We start from the raw sequence: 26363 nt of genomic DNA, 5'->3' as shown, positions 1-26363 counted from the left end.
AGATTCCTGAATGGTGTGCACTATTTCCTGTTACCTCCGAAACAGTAGTAAAGAACGAAAAGATAACTAACCTCGATGTAACTGAATACATATAAATAAGTGGACAAAGTAACCAAATAAAGACTTTCTAGTTTAGCATCTACCACATCAGAATTACAAATTCTTGTAATTTAAGCTGAAGACAATATTAATTTAGCCTTATTTAACAAATGGAATATTAAAAATAAAAGGATGATAAATTATACCAAAGCTCACATGGTCAGGAGTCAGAATTAGGATCTCAGTAGAAGTATATCATCTTTTTCCCCCCAAAGGGGAGTATTTTTAAAAAAGTAGTGCAGTGTATTGCAGAAATACAAACTAAGCTTTTAAATTCTTACCTTAAAAGTTTGATATCATCATTTCCTTCCCTTTTTGGTGGATTAAGGGCTCATTTTTGAGTCTGTGCACTAAATCATTTGAGGAACATAGAAAGTAACATGACAAATGGGAGATATTTTAAAAATGAGTAAGACTTGAAGCTAACAGAAATGCATTTACAAAATAATCTTACCTTAAAAAACTATAGAATTGTTATCTTCCTCAGGTATACAGTGTATATTTACATAAAAACTGATACAATGCTGAATTATTAGCCAATGGTACTCCTAAATTTGTGAATATTTACTTGTACTATATACAATAATCCTATCATTTAAAATACTGAGTTTGCCCAAGAACGCAAGGTACGCTGCAGATGTAATTACATGCATTCTCACAGCACATCCTTTGGAACAAGAGGAGGCCAGGTACCCTAATCTCTAATCCTGAAGCCTCTCCCAGGTGCATTAGAAGGTTTAAATATTTCCCAAGAGGTTTCCATCTAGGACTTTCCTTTTTCCTTAAGGAAATTAAGTTAGAATGTTAATTTTATGGGCTTAATACTTCATTTAGTTTTCAAAAAAGATAATAGTATCTAACTCAAGGTTAAAACCAAAGCCCTTTCAAACAATGTAAAGAAAGTTCCAGAATGTGTAAAAATTTGGGAGTAATTAAAAATTTAAGCTGGCACCCTGACCTCTTTCTGCCTCCCAAACTGTGGGGAATAAATTTTTGTTTATATGCCAAAAACAAGACAAAACAAAACAAAAAAGTTATTATTACATGGTGAATATATTTAGTTTTATTCATGTATTTTGGAAGAATTTTACATATTCTATACATGGCTGTATATATATCTATCTATATAATATAGATATATATGTATTATATATTATATATATGGCAACTCAAATAGTTAAAAAATGACCTGCTATCTATATACATAAAATTTCAGAATTGCTTTTCCATATTTAGTATAAAGGTTCATTACTACAAAATTATTGGCTCTCTAGCCTGTAATTTCTGGAAAATGGAGTGTTGTTTCAGAAGTCGTAAAAGCACAATGTTAACCATATTATTTTGACCAATTTTCAAACTTTTTGTCCCATGTTTACCAATTCAAAATAATTGTACCTAATTCTATGGCTATCCATCTTGAAACTCAACCCTAGTCACGATCATGACACTTATACATAAAAATAAAAACCAATTTAATAAAATTTTAAAGTAAAGATCACCTTTTATTGTTATTGGGATATTATGGTCAAAGCAGCTAGTATCATAGCCAAAATCTGTAATGCCACATTATTGTATTTTATTGCTAGTTTGCATTTCCTAAATTTGTATTTAGCAAATTAATCAATTTGTTCTTTTAGGAAAAACTTGTCCTTGTAAGCAATTACAAATTAATTTGACTGGATTCTAGATTCTAGGGTTCAGGCTACTATTGTGGTCATACTGGCTTTATGATAACGGTTTTCAGTAAGCTGTGTTCAGCAACTGTATAGTTAGAGTTGGCGAAAGTAAACCCAGTCCTGAAGTACTGGATATCTGATCTATTACCCAAGCATCACACAGAAACTGAGACTGCATAATCAAGGCATGGCTGTAATAAAGGTGACATTTTACTTACGGCACATCACATACATTCCTTTAGTTAGGGTTAGATACCTATCCAGAGATATCCACTCTGGGTATTTGTACATTTATTTGAAAATGAAAAATATATATATATTTAGTCGTATATAAATTAGTCACGCCCTGAATGCGGACACTCACCTGCCACAAGGAATCTGCAGGTGCATGAATGTCCTGACTGGCACATCATGTTTACAAAAGCATAAGCGTGTGTGTGTTTTAACTATTACCAATTGTTCAACATCACTTAAACCATTTTCTCTCTGGTAAAGCTAATTGTGCTGGCCCTTTCCCCAAAGAGAAGCTCCCATTTCTTGATCATAACTATCCCTTCGCTGCTGCAGGGAGAGTCCCAGGGCCGCCGGGACTCCTTGCCCAGTACAGCTCTGCCGGTTCCTGCAGACTCAGGCGGGACTGGAGTTTCAAGTTCAGTGACTTTTGATTGAGAGAAAATGAACTTGTCTAAATGTCTTCTATTCAACTCTGGAATCGGCTGAAATGAACTAAACTGCACTGTTTTATTTCATATTAGGAGAGATCTAGTGTGTGTGAGCGAAGTAGTTGGAGATGAGTACCACTTATAATAGAAATAACTCTTTTATGTGTAGGTCATTTTCTAAATTATACGCATTTTTATACCATAGGATAAAGCTAAAAATACATGATGTAAAAATCATCTCTATTTTGCCAAGGCAGTTGAAATAATTTATGGATAAACTGTGCTGCTACAAGGATCCCAAAGCTGTTCAAAAACGAAGGCACACCAGAGAATGTGGAAACACAACTTCTCTTCAGATTTAGAGTGCTGAAAGTCATAGGACACCTCAACACTGTGCTTTGATTCATGTTGCTCTGAGAAGCCAATCATGCGATGTAAATATATAGTTAAAAAGTTACCAAAGTTATTAAAAGAGTGTGATTCATTTTGCCACAAATTTCCTATCCCAAGACAAAGACTGTAAATTTGTGTTCTGGATATGAAATTCTGGAATCAAAAAATACCTATAGGTTTCCAATCTTAACAATACAGCAATTTGAGTTTTATTTCATTGTGAAAAGATGTAAAACAAAGGGTGTGTCCTACTCACCATGCGCTTCCTCCTGCCAGCCCTCCCACGGGCATTCCACGTGCCGGTCTGGTGCGGGGAAGACAGATTCAGCCACCAGGTGTCTGGTGCCGCCACCCAAGACAACCACCAACATTTAATTGCCTAACCCTTTAAGTGTGAGTCCTGTGTATGTGAAAAGCTAGCAATATAAAATATGTTTGACTTAGTTTAATGACAAGTTGCATCTCTGAATACATTTTAGGAAGAGTTTATACCAATCAAGAATCCTTAAAGGAAGGTATTATCTGAGGTGAATTCTGGAAATCTGCATAAGTTAGCACATCTAGAAGAGAACTGTTTTCCTAATCATTAAACAAAAAGTGCATTTCCTTACAAAACATAAAAAAAAATTACTTAATATATATTATATAATACATACACTGTACATATTATATAATGTATATGTTATATATAGATAAAACAGCTGACAATTATTTCCAAATTTTGAAAATCATTCAATGGATTGGGTTCTCAACACAACAAATCAAACAAATACCTTAATGCTCATATCATACTTTAAAAATCACACAGACTGTTTACAACCCTCCTCCCCAAAAACTGCAACTCAGAGGCATTCTTAAGCATCACAGAAATATGCAGAGGCATGATACATTTGCTGACCACACTGTAATAAAAAACTGTGTAAAGAAGCAGGTCCATTTTTGTTAGGTTTTACCTGTGAGAACTAATCAACGGGAAGTGTCCTTCCGCTGGGAGGTCTTACAGAGCGCGCTGCCTGCCTGGCCTCGCGCGTGCTGTGTACGTTTTAACCTAGCGTCGGCCTGTCCTTGCAACAACTGAGGATGCAAGGTATTGCTTTACATTCTTTCCACTAAAGATAGAATGGGGGGGGGGCAGTATGTCTGTATAAGTCCGAACGGACAGTCATACACCTCCGAAATAACAAAACGGTGCAGCACTGAGCAGACTTCTGATGTCAGGTTTGGATGGCAGGAGACTTGCGGTTGTCCTGACATCGAAGCTCAGCTTCTGTAAGAAATTCTATTAGGAAAGAAGGCCAACTCTTTTCTCCCGATCAGAGTAACTGGGTCTTCACTTGTTAATTACTGAACTAAATGACAACTTTACAAAACTATTTCAAGTATTCATTATCACAGTGAAAATGTGAGACCAATGTTCGAATGAATGAGTTGAAAATTCCCATGATGAAACAGGCAAGGGTACTAAATCAAAACATATACAAAATGCTTCAACGCATTTCTTTATGTGATATGAATAGATTGTCCATAAAAAGTTAGAAAAATTAAGATAAATTATATATTAGTACACCTTCCCAACCTCATTTTCTATAAAAATTCAGAATAGTGTACTGGTACTTCAATCTACACAGTAAAAATGCCTGGGTCTTGGTGAGATCTTCTATCTGTGCACGTATTCTCACAGTAGAAGGTTGATTTGTTGTAGTCACTTTCTAAAAGTTGTATTTTAATTGCGACTCTTCTGGAGTCATCAGTAAACCCAGCTGATGGGGACCCACTGTGGCTCCACCCTCAGTTTCTCGATGGCAGTCTGTAGTTTCTCAAAGGCTTTGTCTAGATTGTCGTTGACGATGATCAAATCAAAGTAGTGGTTGTACGCTCTCTGAATTCGTGCACTTTCATCCACTGTTTTCTTCAAGTCCGAGTCCTGTCGAAGAGTTTTAGAAGGATGTTTTTATTATAATGTAGACTTACCTGCTCACACACCAAAGTGAATGTAAGAAATAAGTAGGTTGGAAATTGTTTTACTGTGATTCTGATAACTTTCAGAGTCTACACAGAGTGTTAAAAAAGGCATGACCTCCTGTCCCTACACCCGTCTTTCCAGCTACATTCCTGTGTGCGTTTACAAGGATCCTGGATCTTTTGTTTCATTAATATTAGGGTAAGATTCCTAATTGAAAGACTGCTGACAATAATCTTAGGGTGGAATCTAACGTAACAGATTTTTATATTGTGGACTTTAGTGTTTTTCAACCACCCGTCTGCAAAAGAGTTAACCGCCCGGATGCCGTATGAAGATTATAGAGGTTAAATAAAAACCCTGTAATCCTGAATCTGACTGGGAAGTAGCACTATGAATTCACAACAGTTTCCTTCAAACACACATACAAAACAACTTACTTCCTAGCTGTCTCGTGTCTATTTCACATATATGATTATGTAGAATCAAACATGCTCAAAAGGGAAGGAAAAGGACACCTTTCAGGAGGAAGGGATATTGCCAGCCTAGAAAGAACGGCTCACCGTCAGCAGCTTGGTCGTGATGCCGGCGTCCACCACGGCCTTGTGCATGGCGCGCAGCGTCTCCAGTTCCGGAGCCGCGATGAAGACCACGTAGGGCATGAACTCGGACGTCCTCAGCACTTTCAGGGCCTGCACGGAAGCACAGTTACACACCGATTTACATTGGACTTAAGTTTTACTAAGTAACCATAGTCTGTCCGCTCCCTGTCTTGCTGAGGAGTAAGGATGTGGTTTAACACTGGCCCCGCGTAGGTCCCTCTGACCCCACACAGACAGCACTTCCCAAAGCAGCGGTCCTCCGACCCGGCTCACTTCTCTGTGGTCCTCATGAACAGGGGAAGGCATTAAACTTACTGGAAGACTCAAAAATCATCAAGAATGATATGCTTTCTATTTTCTATGTTAACTGTAGAATTCTGTGAATACTGAAAAAGCCAGAAATAATCTCAGTCTATTAATTAGAGTGGTTATATATATAAATCAATATATACCTGTATTATAAAATACTATGTGGCAATTGCAAATATTATAAAAGAAGCTCTAAAATAACTGACATGAAAAGATCTTCAAGTAATACTGTTTAATGAAAAAAGCTAAAGAATCTGTATAGAGTTTTTCCATCTATGTAAAATCAACAGAAATAGAAAACCCATTATGTTATATACATATGTATATATGTGTACATATCATATATTTTTCTTTTCTTCTTTTTAACTTACGGTATAATAAACAGACAGAAGGATACACACCAACCTCAGTAATATGTGCCCCTGAGTAGGGAAGTGAGGGGTTGAGTGCAGAAGGACAGGAAGGGGTCAGCGAGACAGACACGGAATGAGAATGAAATGAGTGTGTGTGTGTGTGTGTGTGTGTGTGTGTGTTGGGTGGGCAAGGGTGTTGACTTCAAATTTTTATTCTCACTTTAAATCTAAAAATTTTTTCAATTACAGTTTACATTCAATATTATTTTGTATTAGTTTCAGGTGTACAATCATGTCCTTTACAAATACTATACAAAGTGTCCCCCTGGTATTTCCAGCACCCGACTGGCACCGTGCAGTTATCACAATACTGTTTCTATTTCCTATGCTATACTTTACATCCCCATGACTATTTTGCAGCCTAGTTTAAAATTAAAATTTAACATTTCCTAATGTATGCATTTATATATTACTTGGGCAAGTAAATAAATATTAAACGTCTTTCACATTTCTAGTGCTTGGCTAATTGATCAGAGATTTATTTAACTAGTATGGGTGCATAATAAAGTTCTCTATCACCAACAGGCAATTGAGGGAAAGAGCTACCTTCACAATCTCAAAACAAAACAAAAACTCCCACAGGAAATAAAATTTAAAAACCAGCTCTGGAATCCACACAGCTTACTTGAGGGTTGACATCCAAAATGCAAGTTCGCCCCATCTGGACAACTTCAAGAATAGAGTCAATCTTGGTTCCATAGAGATTCCCTTCATATTCCCCATGTTCCAAGTATTTCCCAGCCTTAATATCGGCTTCCATCTCCGATCGTGACACAAATTTATATGCCTGGCCGTCTTTTTCATCTTCCCTTGGTTTCCGCGAGGTAACTAAATAAAAATGTTGAGAAGTCATACAAAGAGAATGCAGGATATTAGAAATAGACTAAAATAAACAGAGTAGCTTAAGATTTGTCCATTTAGTGCGTACGGCTAACTCTGGCTGGCTCCCTATTTTTTAGAAAAGGTTTTACTGGACCAATGGCTTCACCTATGGCTTCATTTGTTTTACACTAGTGCAGCAGTTGCAACAGAGACTAGATGACCTGCAAAACCTAAAATATTTACTATGTGGCCCTTGAGTAAAATAGTTTGCTGATCCCTGATCTACAGGAACGTTTTAGAAGGTAGTCCTCAATATACACTTTGTAACCCAAAAATTGCTTTATAAGGTAGGTTTGAAACTCAAAATGTAATTACCTGGGAGCAAAGTCCCTACATTTAAATTCTTAATTATGGTGAATCCTAGTAAGTGTGAGGCGTGTGATTATCTTTCCCAGCTGACCAGCACTCCTCTTCTCCTTAAGGAACATCAATTATATCCTTTCTTTACACTTTAACATTTCCTAATTGAGTGCTCAGCAATTGAGCAAAGTTCTCTTATTCTTAGTTGGTATTATCAATTTTCTGAAGTGCAATTTAACCCACAAGTTATCTATCCTTTATCTCCTCTTGACACTTTCATTTTAGCTTCCTGCTTATTGATAATCCTAAAGGTGGTTCTATTTTGTGCTTTCGTGGTGGAGCTAGCCACCTCAACATTGTTAAGGTCTATCAACTTTCTCTACTCTGATCTGATGTGTACTCCTGCTGAGAGAATGAGAATAAGTAGACCAAGTCAAAATTTAGATTGTTTTGTCTGATATTTTAGAGCTCGAAATACTTTCAGAGACATACGACTTCTCTGCAACTTGGGCCGTACTAGGAACGGACTATAATAACCCTTCAAACTATTGCAAAGGTGCAGAGTTAAGTACTCCCTGCCAGCTTGTTACTACTAGCTTGGAGGAAGAGAAGGAGAGCAGAGTTTTACAACCGTCGGTCTGCCAGAAATTTCATGCCTGTCTGTGAAAGAGTTAACCGCCCCGATGTATGAAGATTAGAGTCTATAATCATTGGGTGTTTCACAGAACTAGAATATTCCAAAAATTTATGTGGAACCACAAAAGGCCCCAAATAAGAACAGAGATCTTGAGAAAGAAGAACAAAGTTGGTGGAATCATGTTACCTGGTAAGACTAGACTATACATTTATATGGATAAATGTAACTGAATAGAGAGCCCAGAAATAAACTCATACCTTTGTGGTCAATTAATATTTGGCAAAGGAGGCAAGAAGATACAATGGGGAAGAGATAGCCTATTCGATAAATGGTGTTGGGAAAATTGGACAGATACTGTGCAAAAAAAAAAGGATACCACATATAAATAAACTCAAAATGGATTCAAGACTTAAATGTAAAACTCAATACCCTAAAACTCCTAGAAGAAAACATAGGCAAGTAAATACTCAGACATTTCTCTTAGTACTATTACTTTCTGATATATCACCTCAGGCAAAAGAAAAGAAAAAAATAAACAAATGGGACTACATCAAATTAAAAGGTTTTGGCACAAAAAAGAAAACCATCAAAAATGAAAAGACAACTCACTGAATGGAAGAACATATTTGCCAATGATATATCTGATAAGTGGTCAATATTCAAACAATCCAATTAAAAACCGAGCAAAGGAACTGAATAGACATTCTCTAAAGAGGACATACAGATTGCCAATAGACATATGAAAAGATACTCAATGTCACTTATCAGCAGAGAGATAGAGATGCATATTAAAACCACAATGAGGTATCACCTCACACCAGTCAGAATGGCTATCATCAATAAATCAATAAACAAGTGTTGGCGAGGATGTGGAGAAAAGGGAGCTCTTGAGCACTGTTGGTGAGAATGCAGATTGGTATAGCCACTGTGCAAAAAGAATGGAGTTTCCTCAAAGAGTTAAAAATGGAACTGCCTTATGACCCAGTAATCCGCTTTTGGGAATATATCCCAAGAAACCTGAAACACTGATTTGAAAGAACATATGTACCCCTATATTCACTGCAGTGTTATTTATAATAGTCAAGATTTGGAAGGGGCCCAAGTGCTCATCAGTAGATGAGTGGATAAAAAAGTTGTGCTACATTTACACAGTGGAATGTTACTTGGCTACACACACACACACACACACACACACACGCAAAAAAAAACCAGTCTTACCTTTTGGGTCAGCATGGAAGGACCTGGAGAATATTACGCTAAGTGAAACAAGCCAACTAGAGAAAGACAACTACCATATGATTTTCACTTATATGTGGACTCTAATGAACAAAATGGACTCACAGATAACAGATAAAAGACCTACAGCTGTCAGAGAAAGGGGGCTGGGAGGCTGGGTGAAGAAGGTGAAGGTACTGAGCAAAACCAAACACCCTCAGAGACAACAGTGTGGTGATCACCAGAGGAAAGGGAGTGGGGTGAAGGTGAGGGTAGGGGGGATGACTGGTGATGGAAGGAGACTCGGCTGTGGGTGGTGAACACACACTGCAACATACAGATGATGTGTTACAGAATTGTACACTTGACACTATATAATTTTACTAACCAATGTCAGCACGGTTAATAAAATTTTTAATAAAACTGGAACCTTCATACATTGCTGGGAGTGTAAAATGATACTGCCACAGCGAAAAACAATTTGGAAGTTTCTCAAAAGGTTAAAAAGAGTCACTATGTAACCTACCAATTCCTTTCCTAGGTAGATGCCTGAGAAAAGTAAAACACAATGTTCACATGAATAATCTGTACACAAATGTTAATACCAGCATTATTCATTATAGTTAAAAAATAGAGCAATCCAAATGCCCATCTCCTGTTGAACAGATAAACAAAATGTGGCATAGCCATATAACAGAATATCATTTAGCAATAAAAAGAAACTAAGTCTTGAGACCTTCTATAACATGAATGAACCTTGAGAACTTTGTTATATCAAGAAGCCTTTCACAAAACACCACATATTGTATAACTGCATTTCTGTGAAATGTCCAGACAGGCAAATTTATTTTGACAGAACACTAATCATCAGCACAATGAGTTAAAAAATATGCACACAAAGGCACGTTATTAAATTTCAAAATTACTGTAAAACAACAGAATAGAACAAAAGAGCCTGAATATCTGTGAAAGAAAAATCAGGTCATGTATGAGATAACAATAATTAGAATGACAATGAACTTCTTAGTAGAACTAGATTCAAGAACATCTTTTGAGTTTTACAATCTAGAATTTCTATTCTCTGCTAAATAATCCATGAAAAAAGGGCAGAAAATACACATCTTCAAGTACAAAGGTGCAAAAATTACACACCCTACACGGTTTCTCGTGAAGGTACAAGAGGATGTGCCCAGCAGAACGGCCACGAACTAAGAAGAGCGAGGTCCAGGAACAACAGCTGCAACCCAGCAGACAACGAGGGGGAAGTGGGCGTGGCCGCGGTGAGCTCCTGCGCAGCGCGACGGGGCGGCCGGCGCTCACCGAGGTTCTGAGACGGAGGTCTCCCAGAGAAAAGACATGAAATAATAGACAAGCGAGCCTTAGGTCTAACACAAAACCAAACAGAAAAAAAATAAAGCTCAAGAGAAGAATAAAAAAGGTGTCTAATGATTGCTGGGTGTGCGAAGAGGATGAGGCTGTCCAAGAAAGTAAAACTGAATTAACTGAAACTAGAGCTGTCTTTACATTGGGAGGGTCGTCAGGAAGGCAACAGGTGAGGCCCACACTGGATAAGGCAAGAAACAGCAGAATGAGGACTATCAGAAAAAATAGCAAAAGGAAAGAAAAGCAGCTGGTTTTGGTAAGCAGGCCCGAGAGGGGGTAGAGGAAAACGGGGAGTTGTTTTTTCTGTTATATGTGTTTACGAATTACAGTGGTACCTTGAGATACAAACAGACCAACATACAAATTTTTATTTATTTATTTTTTATTTATTTTTATTTTTTTAAGATACGAGCGGTGACTTGGTCTGTATTTTTGTTCGAGATCCGAGCGAAGTTCTGAGATCCGAGTTGTGACTCAGTAAGCTGCCACTTAGTTGGCACGTTGGCGCACGGGTCCAGTATTGACTGACTTACGAGCTTGGTTACAGAACGAATTAAATTTGTATCTTAAGGTACCACTGTACTTGATTAAAATGCTGTACATTTCGTAATTTGATAAAAATAAGATACACTGACCATAGTGAGGTTTTTATAACTACTTAGCTAGGATGCGTCTGAGGTGAGTGATCCGCAGGGCCTACAATGGAACCCAAAGCCCTGCCCTGAGGGATTGCAAACATCACTTGGGGGCAAGGATAAGATTACTCCCCAACCAACCCCTGAGAACCTGGGGTAAGATTACTCATTGAGGATTAAACCTCAAAACAAACTGGAAGAAGCAGAGAAACCTCAAACTTCATCTAAAAAGAGATGAGTGATGTTGGGCTAAGACTTGACTCAGAACGGCTTAAAGGGATATACCTAAAGAAACACGGTGTTAATCAAAAACAGGGCTTACTCAGTGACAGAAGCACAGAAAGAAGATTCATAAAGGCAACAACTGCATGTCTTCTGCATTTTAGGCCCTAAATTTTAGGGGACAGAGCATAAATTCCCACAATTTAAGGCTCTTGGATCCTTAAACTACTGACAAATATGTATTACAATAAGTCAGTGATAGCATCTACCTTGGTGATCTCATTCCATTCTCAACAAGCATACTTCTGACATCATTACTGAACTTTCCACGTACATATGCAAACAGGGAAAGAGTGCAAAAATCATAAAACAAGTGTTTGGTTCACTTAATGGTTATACGTCCCATTAGCATCATTTTATTTTATGTATCAATGTTTGAGACTAGAATTAAGGCTGCGTGCTCTGGAAGATGAATCACTCTTTGCTACGCTATCAGAAACTAGGCTTACAACCTGCGGGGTTGCACACACTAACAGAGGGGCTGCCACACTGAGAAGCGCCTGAGCATCCAGCTGGCTTCTCCCTCTTCTTGACATTCAAGTGGGTGAAAAATACAAGTTTATTCAGATAGACATCAGACGGAAAAGAAAATACAAAGTTAGTGCTGATTTTGCCACAACTCTTAATACCTGTATCTAACATTTCTGGACCGAAGGTTGGGAGCAGCATCTGCCGCTAGGCAGCAGGCTGACGGGAACACGTGCTATTGCAAGACAGCTGCAGGGTATTTTTCAATGTCTTCTATTTGTTTGTTTTCACTGACACGATAAAAAGTTATTTGGGAATACAGATAATAATCTGAGCCCACTTTCATTCTCCTGCCACTTAAACAGCAAAGAAAACGCAGAGACACTTACATGGCACTGTAGTTCCAAATCTAGTGGGATTCAGCACGATGAACCTGTTTTTCAAGCTCCTTCGTCCCACACCTTGAGCGCCTATTAATACTAATGTCTTTCTCTGGAAGGGAGGCATTTTGGCTACCTCCTCATAGATCTGGATTTCATGACGATCAAATTCTAAATGGAAAACATCACATTCAATTGTCTTTTATATGGACGAGAAGCCTGTGCTATTCTGCTCAGTAATGACTTAGTTCCCTAGAGTCAAACAGCACTTGGGGTGTATTCAGTGCAGATTTGTTTTATTAATTTGGTAAAGTATAAGAGATTATTTTATATTTTGATTTAAACATTTGCTGCCATCCATTTGCTCTTAAGAATTTGTCTAGCCAAGCTAGAAAAATGCCTGTGCTTGCTCCTCATCAGATATTCTATACATGAAACCTTTTCTTTTCAACTCATGAGTAGAAGTAATTACTTTGATATAAATAATCCAGTGACAAATAATTTATAAAATTTGTTCAGCAAAAAAGTGCATATCAAAGCTGGAGGAGAGCAGTGTAACTAGCACTGCTGTTTAAAAAAGTTCTTACAGAAGGAATGTGCCCTTCCAGCGACACAAATCAGTAAATATTGTCTTGGTGACTCTGCAAATACCAGTTTGAGCAACATGCATACAGACAACATACTGACATGTACACATTAAGATTCTTAATTTATGTATAAAGCAAACTCTAGGATCCACATTATTTTCAGTGGTAATACACTCCAAAATTATAATCTTAGTTAATGGTAAAATTACAAATTTTCTATTTTGTAGGAAAGCTTTAGGAACATATATTTAATGAACAGTAAGGCTAAACTGAGTTTTAATTATTACATTGCCATTTATGGCTACAACTTTCTATCCGTAGTAATAACATTTCTTCCTTAAGTTATTTTAACAGCAATTCTTCCTTTGCACCATTTTCCCACAGTAGATTTAACCGGTATTAGAGAGGGCATATTTTCTCCTTATGTTATTATAGTGTATTAGTATAGTGTCTCCTGTATAGTATGCTAGTTTATCACCAGTAGAAAGGCAGCTCGAAAGTCAAGAAGTCCTCTGAGCTCGACAATGCCTCTGAGTCAGCTCCAGAGCTGCCGCCCACTCGTGTAAGGTTTCAACTCGAAAGAATTACTATAGTAGTTGTTATATTTATCTTTCCTTAAGTCTAAAAAAATTTTTTTTTCTTTTTCTTTTTTCTGAAGCTGGAAACAGGGAGAGACAGTCAGACAGACTCCCACATGCGCCCGACCGGGATCCACCCGGCACGCCCACCAGGGGCGACGCTCTGCCCATCCTGGGCGTCGCCATGTTGCGACCAGAGCCACTCTAGCGCCTGAGGCAGAGGCCACAGAGCCATCCCCAGTGCCCGGGCCATCTTTGCTCCAATGGAGCCTTGGCTGCGGGAGGGGAAGAGAGAGACAGAGAGGAAAGCGCGGCAGAGGGGTGGAGAAGCAAATGGGCGCTTCTCCTGTGTGCCCTGGCCGGGAATCGAACCCGGGTCCTCCGCACGCTAGGCCGACGCTCTACCGCTGAGCCAACCGGCCAGGGCTAAGTCTAAAATATTTAAAGAAGAATAGATTAAGATTTATCTGGTCAGTACCATCTTCCCAAAAGTACCATGGACAATGTTAGGGCCAAATATATATAGTTGCTTTTAATGATAACTCTTTTAATACTTTCATAAAGGCATTTTGATCTTTAGAAATGACAAATTACTATCAAAGTTCTCTGATCAAATAGTTTCAATCAGAACATTGTTCCTTTATTATTAGGAGCATCTTCATCAATTCATTGTATTGTAAATTATACTCACAAAATAAAGCACACTGGTAATAGTATAGCATATATACTATCAGGGTTTAAATAATGTCTTTAATATTGTATTTATATACCAACCCCTTGAACTGGGTACTAATCTGAATTATATTCATTGAAAATTACACATTTAGACTTTGTGCCACAATGATGAACAGTACAAAGCTATTTCACTTAGACTTCTCAAAAAGGATTGAAAATATACCTGCATTTCTGGTAGTGAGATACATCATCTTTTTCTTTTTTTTGCTACTTAGGGTTCCACAAAAAGGTCCTGAAGGATGACAAGACAAATATAACTGAAACAGATGTCAAAATATCCTATGACAAGCTGCCCTGTGGTATTCTATAGGGTGGGAGAATTATCTTCCCAGTGTTGCATCCTAAAAAGCAGAAGGGGCAGTTGAGGCACTGAATTCTGATACCATATCAGCAGGTGGCAGAAAGGGATCAAAAAGTTTACTTTTGAGAGAGGTACAATAAAGCATATGGGAAGGATTAATTATATATATATATAAATTACATAAATTCATTTGCTAATTCAGATGAATGAGGCAAAGAAAGGTGGCCACAAAGGACAACTTGTTATGTATTGTGTGGAGCTCATCACCTGAATTGTCCCAGTCTCTTCTAACAAATGCCTTTCTCTTCTCTTCCAGGAACTGGCTTGGAATGAGACCAGCGCTTCCTCCCTCTTTTACATGGCTAGCCTAGAATCAAATTAATGAATTGTATATCTCAGTACCAAAATTTGAGACAATATTCTTAAAAGTAGGACAAGCAGTTGTCAATGCAAAAATACCACATTTGCTCTGAAAAACTGACCTTGCGATGTAAATGCATGGCATTGTTGAGTTATTTAAACACTTTAACACTGAGGAATCAAATGGCACCTAATTGATCCACCCACCATCTGGTAGGAAAATTTTGGGATCAAAACACAAAAGTAGACAGGTTCGTTAAATTATTAAAACTTTTTACTTATAATACTAAGTCAAAGCACGGAAAGGAATAAATGCTATTTATTCTGTATGTTTACAGAACATTTCTTCTAGCATCCTTTAGTAAACGTATTTACTGTCAGCCTTAATCCTACCTCATTGGGATTTCCTGAGGCCAAATTAAAGAAACAGATGGCGCTGGGAAAAGAGCAAGCATGTAAGTCACGCTGTCAGCCCTCGGAATACCTGAGAGGCGGCAAGTTTCAAAGAGCTCAAACTTCCACCTACTGTCAAGAAACAAACTTTTAAAATACAAACCAAAGAAGAGCTAGTTTATTACAGGGGCTGGAGAACTGGCTACTAGTGGCTTTGCCCACAAGTTAGTGACTTTATCCTTACAGACCAGCATTAAAAACCTGGTACACTTTTAGCAATTAAAATCCTGAAAAACAGAATTAAAGGAAGAGACCACAAATGCAAGAAGAAATTGAGATAATGGTGAAAGAATAAGACTAATAGATGGCATTCAAAATGTGGGAAAAGAGAAAAACTGAGCAAGTTTGATAAACAAAACAACCACAGAAGGCAGATTTTTCAGGTGAGCAATCTAAGAAATTCATTGTAAACCTTGAAATCATTAATCCTATTTACTCATTTCTTAGTTTTCTAACCACATGGACAGCACTTGTACATAACATTATTAAGATTGTTCTCATTTTTGTCATTTATTCCCCTTAGAAGTCAATAAAACTCATTAGAGCTGACGTGCATTCCTGAAATCTCAGTTTAATTTAGAGTTGACTGCTAGGTCCTGGGTCCTTCTCTCTCTCAGGGTGTTTCTGTAATGAGACTCTTGGGCAGTTTAAAGGCGTTAGACTTCCCAATTTGTTAGTTTCTCCCTTTCTGAATACTGTGGTTGTTAGCTGATGTAAAGAATGACAAAAACAGACATTATGGCCACTAGAGATTTCTGAAAGCTGCAGTAAGGGAAAGAAAAAAGAACACCATTACATAGAACTGGAAAACAGAGGGAGCAAAACACAGTGGTAATACACATCCTTTCCCACGCACACAGATTGCATCCCTGGTCAAAAACAACGCTGATGATAAAGCACGCCTTTATTTCTCAATAAATGGGAAGAGGTGAGCAAATAGATTTAAAAGCTAAGAGCTTAAAAAAATTGTTTTATTTGCCATGAATGTATGCAGAGAGTGAAGGGAGATGAGAGAAAGGCTATTACAACCACAATAAAAGACTCCTAGTTAAAGCAAAAACAAAGCCTGGAAAGGGATGACCCCAAATGAACTGTTCTTTCCCAATTCTGCATCTTTCTGCGATCACCCATGCAGAAAAACCAACTGGTCTAATCCCTAAACCAGAGACAGCATCGCAGGCTAGTTCACTCTGCATTTACAACCAGCAACTCACAAATTCCCTCTTAATTTCGTCTTCTGTCCACAAAATTAGCATCCACGAAGCAGGAGCGGTTCACAAAGGAAAATCGCTGGAACAAATGCTGATTAAGACCTCCTTCCTGAATACTCAGCTGTTGGTCTGGTCTAAGAGGACAGTGAAAAGCAGCGGAGGAGATCCTGAGCCGCGTACTAACCTGCCACCAGTTTGGATCTTCTCTGTTTACAATCTGGAGAATTTCTCCTTTGGAAAACTTCAATCCTGCTTCTTTGCAGGGTATCAGGTTATCATTGTATGGATTATAATCAAAATGACACTTCACAAATACCTAAAGCACACAGAAAAATTAAAAGTACTATAGATGTATCATTTGTCACTGGATTTTTGAAATCTTTTTCAAACCACTTTGATTTTATTGTAATGGACAATGTATTTAATACTTGAACTCAGGAACTTGTCTCTCTCCAATAAAAAATTATATATTAAAACATTATTTGGCATCAGAAAAGAAAATATGAAATAAACATTAGCAGCACATTAAAGTTTTGTTTCTATTTTAACATCTAATCTTAAATCAAAAGAGTTTGACAAGGATTTAATTCCACCATTTTATTCATGTGATTTTTCCAACCAACACTGCATAATTTTTATGCAAGCAAATGCTACTTCCTAATTAACATCCTGAAACAATATATGCAGTTGTTTTAAGGCATGTATTTCAGCAATATTAGAAATAAGTTTTTGAAAGGGCTCTGAAGCCAAAATTAAATAATAAAAATTCATGTTAAATTCAGACCAGAAATATATTTAGTAACCTAAAATAATAATAATAATAATAATAATAATCAACCCAACTTTTATCCCTGGTAATAAATTTTTTTAAAAATCACTTAGACTTATACTGGCCAACACTAGGGTGGAAAATACTTTCCTGGAATCATCTTGCCCTGATTTAATAATCAGCATTAAATTAATTATAAGACAAATACTGAAAAACCTCTAAACTATTATAAATCTATTTAACTAGATATTTCTTTTAAATCTGGTTTATCAACAAAAGTATGTCAGTTAACAGTTAGTTATGGTCTCCAGTATCTAGAATATTTTGTTTATTCACTTCAGTTTGAATTCTAAACAAGCTAAGCATTTTCAGTATTTGATAGCAAGTTCAGACAGATCACTTTTGTAAAACAAATCCTTTTCATGTATATTTATAGAAATTCAAATGTAACAAGCAGGAAAGCACATAATTAGTTAAAATAGTGTTATTTTTCTATTTGTTTACCATAATTCTATAAATATAACCACACAAGATATTCAAATAACACAAGAAGATACATTACATTATTAGTGTAGTAAAATGTAATGTGATGGATGCATATTAAATAATTAAAAAAGACAATTTGGGAATATGTGATAAAATTTTAGTTATTTACAATTAGATGATTTTGAAAGAAAGCACTCAGAGCATTTCAATAATCTAGAGGACGCTAAATATTAATGTTTAAAAAAACCAGCAAGCCAATAATTTTTTCTGATATAAAACTTTAAAAATATCTAAAAAGCAAGCATACAAAATGATGTTAAGATTGCCCTACAATGTGACAATTGGCTATCTTCACAACGGCATGCAGCTCCATGATTTGGCAATGGAGAAAACCCCAAACAATTATTTTTGTCAAGGTAAATTTAGTTGGCTGACAAGACAGAAAACCGGAGTACCAGGGCATGTCCCGGAATAATATCATACCTGATGGATGTGTGCTGAGTGCCTCTCCATATTGACGCAACTCTAAAAATATATTTTTCATTGCATAAATAAAGACAGGCTTTAAAGTGAGACTAAATCAACAAAATATAAACAAACTACTGGCCCATTTTATTAGTTCACTCATTTGGTAAAGCAACTATTTCCCTAAGTTATTGTCCATAGGGTATAATATTTGAAAATTATATGTGATCGAAACAAAAAGTTAGAGGGGTTTGAGATGAGGCGGAGAAAAAGGATGGGTATGCAAAGTTGTAAAAATACTAGGATATTCTTACTTCTCAAGAAAGTCACACATAATGAATAATAAGAGTCCTCTGTCATCTAACCATGACATTTATCATTTTTACCTGTGAGACAGAATGTTTTCTAACCATAAAACTTACTTTGAGTTAGTCCAAATTTCAAATATTCATTCCCTTGCTCCCATCAAATTGTCCTAAAAATGTCATTATTTGTGGAACAAGAACCATACTTTTAAATGTAAAAGATTTCTAGAAGAATTTTTTTTTTTTTTTTTTTTTTTACAGAGTCAGAGAGAGAGTCAGAGGAGGAATAGATAGGGACAGACAGGAATGGAGAAAGATGAGAAGCATCAATCATCAGTTTTTCGTTGTGGCAGTTTAGTTGTTCATTGATTGCTTTCTCATATGTGCCTTGACTGGGGGCTGCAGCAGACCGAGTAACCCCTTGCTCAAGCCAGCAACCTTGGGTCCAAGCTGGTGAGCTTTGCTCAAACCAGATGAGCCCGCGCTCAAGCTGGCGACCTCGGGGTCCCGAACCTGGGTCCTCCGTATCCCAGTCCAATGCTCTATCCACTGCGCCACCGCCTGGTCAGGCAGAAGAAGAAATAGTTTTTATTTTTTAATTTATGAAATTAATTTTGAAGCATTACTCTCATGCTCAAAAACTCAGATTAAACTGGTTTAACTACGAAAATCTGTCTAAAACTATTAATGAACCTAATCTTTAATTGAAACATTTTACAGTGACCTTAAAATCATTAGAGATTTGTCTAGTATAATTATATTTTATTAAGTGCATTTTAAAGTGTTTTATTAATAGGCTATGGATATTAACAGTTCACTTGTTATTAAAAAGTTACTAAACACAACCTAAATTATTTCAATCTCATATTCTTATCATTAAAATAAAGATCTGAATGACTAACAATCTAAAGTAGATGAAAGAGAGAAAAGGAAATAAAGTGGCTTTTAAACACAGGAGATGTTGTTCAACCTCGAAGTAGAAATACAAATTAAAACTACATTTTCTTCCTGTCAGATTAGCAAAAATCCAAATACTTCATATACTGTGGCTAGTAGGACTATCGGCCAATAATCATTTTTCTCACTTGGTGAAAAAACTGTTTAATCTCTTGGGAGGACAATTAGGCAAATACTACCAAAATTACAAATGCAAAAGCTCTCTGACCTAGCTAGCTATCCACCTCTGGGAATGGATTCAACAGCAATGTTATTCAGACATATACAAAGTGACTTACATAGAAGACTATTAACTACTGAACTATTCCTAATTGGAAAAGATCAGACACAACCTATTTAACCATAGGGAACTAATGTTAAATAAATGATGGTAAAAAGATCTATGTGATATAACACTATGCAGATGTTAAAAAGCAACAGGCAGACTATGTCCCCAAAAGGAAAGATCCTCAAGATAATATGCTTAATTGAAACAACACAAACCAATGTTCAGAGTATGTATACTATGGAACCTTTTCATAAAAAGGAGGTGGAAAAATATATAATTTTTACTTACTGGCATGTCAATAAAGAAACTCTGGAAAGATTAAACTAATAGCATGGTATCTTATATGGGGAGTGAAGACTAAAATGGTAGAGGATTTGGAGGGAGGTTTCAACTGAATACAAATTGATATTTCTTGAATTTTGAACCATGGGAATGACTAACCTATTCAAATATTCAAAGATGAAGTAACAAGGACCCTCCAACCTGAAACAATTAAAATACTGGACAAAATAGGTAAAATATTTTTCAAGACATCCAACAATAAAAGACAGTGATTCCTAAAAAGTAGAAAAAGATGAGCTCTACACTTGCTCCAGTTAACTGCACAGAGCAAGTCTCCACCCTGCAACCCAGGAAAGGAGAATCTGTGTGGAGCCTGGTGGTCTCCAAGCGCAGGAGATGAACAGGGAGTCCAAGGTGGCTACAGTGCACAGAACAGAATAATCAGTGAGAAAAGGGCTCAAAATTGCAGAGGACTCACTCCGGTCATCAGTGAAGTACTGATCAGTGCATGTGCATGAAGACACTACCCAAGGCCAAGTAAAGAACCAGTGTTATAGGCAACAATTTAAAGTCTTCACACAGGGTCAGAAACAGTCTGTTTCACCAGGGTGAGTGGAAAAACCTTATAATTCATGAGGCACTGAGTCACCATAAGGGTTATGCCCCACAATCCTGCTCTGGTCGCACCTAACAAAGCTTAAAAAGCAAGACCTGAGAGGATCAAACTGCTCCCAAGTAACTTAAGTATCCTAGAACAAAGCCAATGAAATTTCTAAGAATACAAAAATATCCAGGACTCAACAAGGCAAAAATCATGATGTCTGGCAGCCAATCAGAAATGACCAGGCATGCAAATAAACAGGAAAATACAACCTAAAATGTGAAGAAAAATCAATCTGGAGTGATTAAAAAATGGCAGATATGATTACATTAGATGACAAGAACATTAACATAGTTATTTTTCACTTTACATATCATATTCATATGTTAAAGAAGCTAGAGGAAGGACTGCACATGCCAGGTAGTAATATGGCAGATATAAAAAAGACTCAATTTGAATTTCTAGAGATGAAAACCAAAATGAGATGAATAGTACATCAGATGTGATTAGCAGCAGATCAGACATTTCAGAGGAAAAGATTAGTAAACTTGAAGACATAGCAGCAATGGAACCTATACAACGTGAAAAACTGGGAGGAAACCAGATCGAAATAAATGAACAGAATATTAATGAGCTATGGGACAACTGCAAGGAGCCTAATATACATGTGTCACCAAGGGACAGGAGAAAAAGAATATAAGAATTATGTGAAGAAATAACAGTAAAGTTTTCCAAACCTGATGAAGGAAATAGCCTTTTCAACAAATAGAACTTGAAAAGTCGGATATCTATATGCAAAATAACCTCAAAACCTTTGATACATATCTCACACCTTATACAAAAACTCATAAAGGACATGGATAACAGAGCTAGGTGAAAAGCATAAAAACTACAATTTTTAAGAAGAAAATCTTTATGATGAAGTTACACAAAAGTGTTTTTGGGTTTTTGGGTTTTTTTTACACAGAACAAGGCAAAAATTTTAATCATAAAAATTGTTTTCTTTTATGAATCATAGAAAAAAGGACACATTGAACTTGATCAAAATTAAGAACTTCTGCTCTTTGTATTATATTGTTAAGAGAATGAAAAGACAAGCCTTTTCACTGGGAGAAAATCTTTGTAAATCTTAATTCTGATAAAGTACCCATTCCAGAAGACAAAAACTCTCAAAACCAAGAAAACAATTCAAAAAATGGATAAAATATCTGAGGATATCACCAAAGTAGACATAAGCATGAAATAAGTACATGTAATGATGCTTAATGTTAGTCATTAGGAAGATGCAATTAAAATCATGATGAGATAAAGACTGACAATAACAAAAGTTACTGAAGATGTGCAGTTATTGACACTCTCATATTTTTTTGTTCCACCACTTCTGAAAATGTCTTAAGTCCTATACCTTAATAATAAGCCTTTTTTCTGCTTTTCTGACTCAAAATTGTCTTGGCTATTCATCTTATCAAATATAAATAACCCTATTGGAATTTTATTAGAATTTCATTAAATCTATAAGTCAATTTGAGGAAAACTGATATCTTCACAATATTATCTTTCTGTCCATGAACATGATATATATTGCTATTTATTTAGACTTTCACCATAACTTTTTTGTACATAGCAGTCCTAAGTACTTTTGTAAGATTTATTCTTAGTTATAAATGTGACATTCTCTGCCTCTGTTGTAAATATCTTAGTTACATTTCTAGGTGTTTGCTGGTGACATATAGAAATGCAACGGACCTTTGTATATTAATCTTATTCAAGTACCTTGTTAAACTATTATTTCTAATAATTTATAGTTTTGGGAGTTTCTATGCAAAAAAATCTTATTTGAAAATAGTAAGTTTTATTGTCTCCTTTCCAAACCTTTTGCTTCTATAATTTGTGTCTTTTTGTGCTGGGGAGGGGGATCTCCTGGCTCCCACCTGCTCTCACAGCCCCAGAAGAGAATTAGAGACAGGCCCAGCAATACTACATGGTGAAGTTTCTAGTAAAAAAGCTGAAGAGTTGATGAGGCTCAATGCCCTTGCTTCCCCAAGTGTCTCTTAAGATGACCACAGTTTTCCCAGAACACCCTGTATTATGCCTGTTATTACAGTATAACAGTTCTTCCAGTTATAAAGGATAAATGAAAATCAGGGTTTGAGAAGGCATGGAATGGGGAAAATTTTATGCCTAAGACAGCTAACTATCCCCGCATTTCATGTCATTCAGATTAATTCACCAGTTGTAGAATTTATAGGATTTAGGCCAAAGCTCTAGCCATTAAGCTACAAAAATTTGTTTCTCCCACAGAAGTCCATTATGGGCATGGTGAGCTGGTAAGAATTCTGGAGTTTGGACCACAGGAGGAAAAAGAAATCTTCCTAAGTATTACAACTAACACATAATTTTAAAAATTAAATCTTTGGTTCTACTTTTCTAAATGGAAATGTGCTGACTCATAATCCTTTTCCCAGAAGACGAGGTCTCTACCTCCATTTCAACCAAAGTTCATTACAAACAAGCCTATGTACATTCAGAAGTCCAATTTGCACACTAACAAAATGACTAAATATTCTATCCTGTCCTCTGAATAATAACGTAAAATAACTATTCAACACATTTTTTCAAAGAATGGCATGGAAATACAAAAGCCTTTAAACTTATCCTTTTAACAATATGAAAATAAGATACACTAGTAGAATCTTAGATAAAAAACTTACTATTTCATTCACACATGAAACAATAAATTTCTCAAATAAGCCTGAACAATTGAAGTCCTCTAAAACACTGGAAAATATTTCCAATTTCTACATTATCTAGGCTTGAAAATCCTCTCCTCAGTTCCAACACTCCCACCATAATCATCAACTGTTCGTTTGTAATTACATCATTGCTTTCTGTTCCCTTATAATTCTATTACACCACAGTAACACCTCACACCACCACCATCACAACAGTGGCAGGAGCTACCTGCTGAGCAACCAGTATGTGCCAGGTGCTTCTGTGAGAGCTTCACATGAATTAACTCTTTTAAATACTTATTAATAATCTTTTGAGAAAAGAACTATTATCCCTAACTACACAGGTGAGAAAATGAAGCACAGAGATGATGATCTCATAAGTGGCGGCACAGGTATTTGAACCAAAGCGATCTTTTTTTTTTTTTCCTAAAGTTGGAAACGGGGAGGCAGTCAGACTCCCTGCATGCACCCGACCTGGATCCACCCAGCATGCCCACCAGGGGGCGATGCTCTGCCCATCTGGGGCATCGCTCTGTTGCAACCAGAGCCATTCTAGCACCTGAGGCAGAGGCCATAGAGCCATCCTCAGGGCCCAGGCCCTCTTCGCTCCAATGGAGCCTTGGCTGCGGGAGGGGAAGAGAGAGACAGAGAGGAAGGAGAGGGGGAGGGGTGGAGAAGCAGATGGGCGCTTCTCCTGTGTGCCCTGGCCGGGAATCGAACCCGGGACTCCTGCACGCCAGGCCGACGCTCTACCACTGAGCCAACCGGCCAGGGCCCAAATGATCTTCTTAACCTTTCACTGGAGTCATCTTTCACAATTCACCTCAACACCTTCAAATCTGCTTCCGGGTTACACAGTCTCATCTCTCCTCCTCTGAGATCCACTCAGCATAATGAGGCTCAATGATCATTGTCATTAAAACATTCCCCTGTTCAAAAATCTATTTTACCTAAAAATTAGTTACAAAATGCAGATGGAATGTGCACAAACCAGGTGTTAAAATTCTTTTTCATCTAACTCACCTTCACTTTCTGGCCTTATTTTCTAGCTCACGGCACACATAAACTATTACTATAATTCTGCGGCATACCAAAAAAAAATGTTATATTTTGCTGATCTGACAAAAAAATAGGTATAATTTTGATTCGGTCACTATGTTGGCTGTTGTCATTTTTTTACTTGACAATCTAAGGGAAAGGGGGTGAGGGCCCCTGACTAAATAGCGAGGCACTGCATGTTTGAAACACTCCGAGGCGCACCATTGAGCATCGCTGCTCTTGCCCACAGCATGTGCACTGAGCTGCAGGCGGCTGGGACTACATTATTCTCTCGCAGGGCTTGGAGCATAACTGGTTATCAAAAATGTTCGCTAGATTAATGACTAAAAGGCTTTACGGTTTATTCTGATACCTAGTTGTACATTACCAAACGGTAGGTTCATGGTGTTCACAAAGAGATTGATTTCCTAATTCCTTTATAGTAGTAAGTTGATGTTACTTATTTAAAAATTCACCCACAACAAAATAAGGCAATTCAGAACAATTAAATCAGTTTTTTTCCCCTTTGGCAAAAGAGTAGCTACTGGTGGTTATATCCAACAGTTGATTAAAGAAATAAAAGTGTTCTTAATATTACAGTACCAAGAATTTTATTACTGACCTGTTGTGGAGTAATAGTATCTCTATAGCTTGGTAAAATTTTAAGGGTGACACTCCCACTAATATTTTTCAGTAATTCTTGTAATTCCTTTGGGTTGTTTCCAACCTCATGGCCATTGACTTCTTTAATGATGTCTCCCACATGAAGCAGACCCTGTCGATCTATCATGCCTCCATGAAGGATTCGGGCGATTACCAGGTCATTATTTTCCACCCTAAATGTTACACCCTAAAGGAAGTAAGAACAAATTGTCTTTGATTTTAGATTTTCTAAAAAAAACTCTAGATACTCAGGAGTATGTATATATACATATATGTAAGAAAATAATTCTAAAAGTAGGTGAGTTAATCATTCCTATTTTTTCTGTGTTCTCTCCTGTGTTGATATTCAAATCTCCTTAAACCACATGCAACTGTGATAACATATACCACCCAGACAAAAGGACTTTCCTGCCAAGGACATAAAGCAAACACAAAGTTTTCATAATGATACAAGTTCTGGAAGAGAAAAACATGAGCTAGAGTGACTGAGCCACGTCAGACTGCAGATTTAAAAAGAAACTGATTTATCTACTCACCAATGGTTCCCCAGCTCTTTTGTGAATACCAAGAATACGAATGGCATCTACTGGTAATAACTGATTATTGACAGAATTATTCATTTCCGGGCTTGAAGGAGGTGAGTCATAACACTTTGATGCCACAATGTCATGGGCCTCCAAGAGTGACTGAAAGGATTCAAACAGCCTGTGGTTATTAATTATGGATGGAATAAGTTATTAAAAATAACAGCTCATTATCTCAGCAGAGTACTAAAAATTTCCAAGGCACATATTAGTGAATCCCCAAATATGAGTTAAATCAAGTATATATAGCCTTTTTTTTTTCAAAAAAGACATATTTCAATCATCAAACAATATCGTATTATTTTAAAAGATCTGAAGAACTGAGTTTAGTGACTTTTTTAAAAAGTGGCACGTTCAATGAGAACCAAGCATGGCACAATGGAGACACAGAGTTTCTCTGCCGCAGCCGTCGTCACCACCGTCATCATTCAGTACTCGCCAGTCCCCAATGAACTACTTATCAGATAAACTCAGCTGGCAGGAACCCTAATTTTTACCCTAAAATTGTTATGTTAACAATACATTTTTTTACATGTACAAAATATCTGTTAAAAAGATGTCCAATAGAAAATATCAGCACCTTATTTCTGTGATAGGAAATTTTATATTAGAAATAAAGGTTGCAATTTACAAAACATACTTTTTTAGGAGGACAAAATGAGCCAGTGACAGTCCTGAATATACTTTTATGT

The 26363-nt window shown here is 36.8% G+C and overlaps 1 protein-coding gene across 6 annotated transcripts in view; it reads right to left on the bottom strand.

The window, feature by feature from the left end:
- Positions 1–316: 316 nt before the first annotated feature.
- The window catches only part of PALS2 (protein associated with LIN7 2, MAGUK p55 family member), a 78424-nt gene continuing 52377 nt past the window's right edge, over positions 317–26363 (bottom strand). For 4 of the 6 annotated variants that reach the window (XM_066240016.1, XM_066240017.1, XM_066240011.1 and 1 more), the window contains exons 4-13: positions 25624–25773; positions 25047–25274; positions 18260–18301; positions 16706–16837; positions 14765–14864; positions 14360–14428; positions 12306–12467; positions 6740–6942; positions 5354–5482; positions 317–4754 (exon numbers count right to left, since the gene is read on the bottom strand). In XM_066240016.1, coding sequence (XP_066096113.1) covers positions 4578–4754; positions 5354–5482; positions 6740–6942; positions 12306–12467; positions 14360–14428; positions 14765–14864; positions 16706–16837; positions 18260–18301; positions 25047–25274; positions 25624–25773 — 1392 coding nt within the window. In that variant the 3' untranslated portion in view covers positions 317–4577. The remainder of the gene's footprint in view (positions 4755–5353; positions 5483–6739; positions 6943–12305; positions 12468–14359; positions 14429–14764; positions 14865–16705; positions 16838–18259; positions 18302–25046; positions 25275–25623; positions 25774–26363) is intronic. The other 2 variants (XM_066240013.1, XM_066240015.1) reach the window with 2 other exon arrangements.

The sequence above is a fragment of the Saccopteryx bilineata genome, chromosome 7 (assembly GCF_036850765.1).
Source record: "Saccopteryx bilineata isolate mSacBil1 chromosome 7, mSacBil1_pri_phased_curated, whole genome shotgun sequence".
NCBI classification, from domain to species: Eukaryota; Metazoa; Chordata; class Mammalia; order Chiroptera; family Emballonuridae; genus Saccopteryx; species Saccopteryx bilineata.
This window is presented reverse-complemented; position numbering and strand designations above follow the sequence as displayed.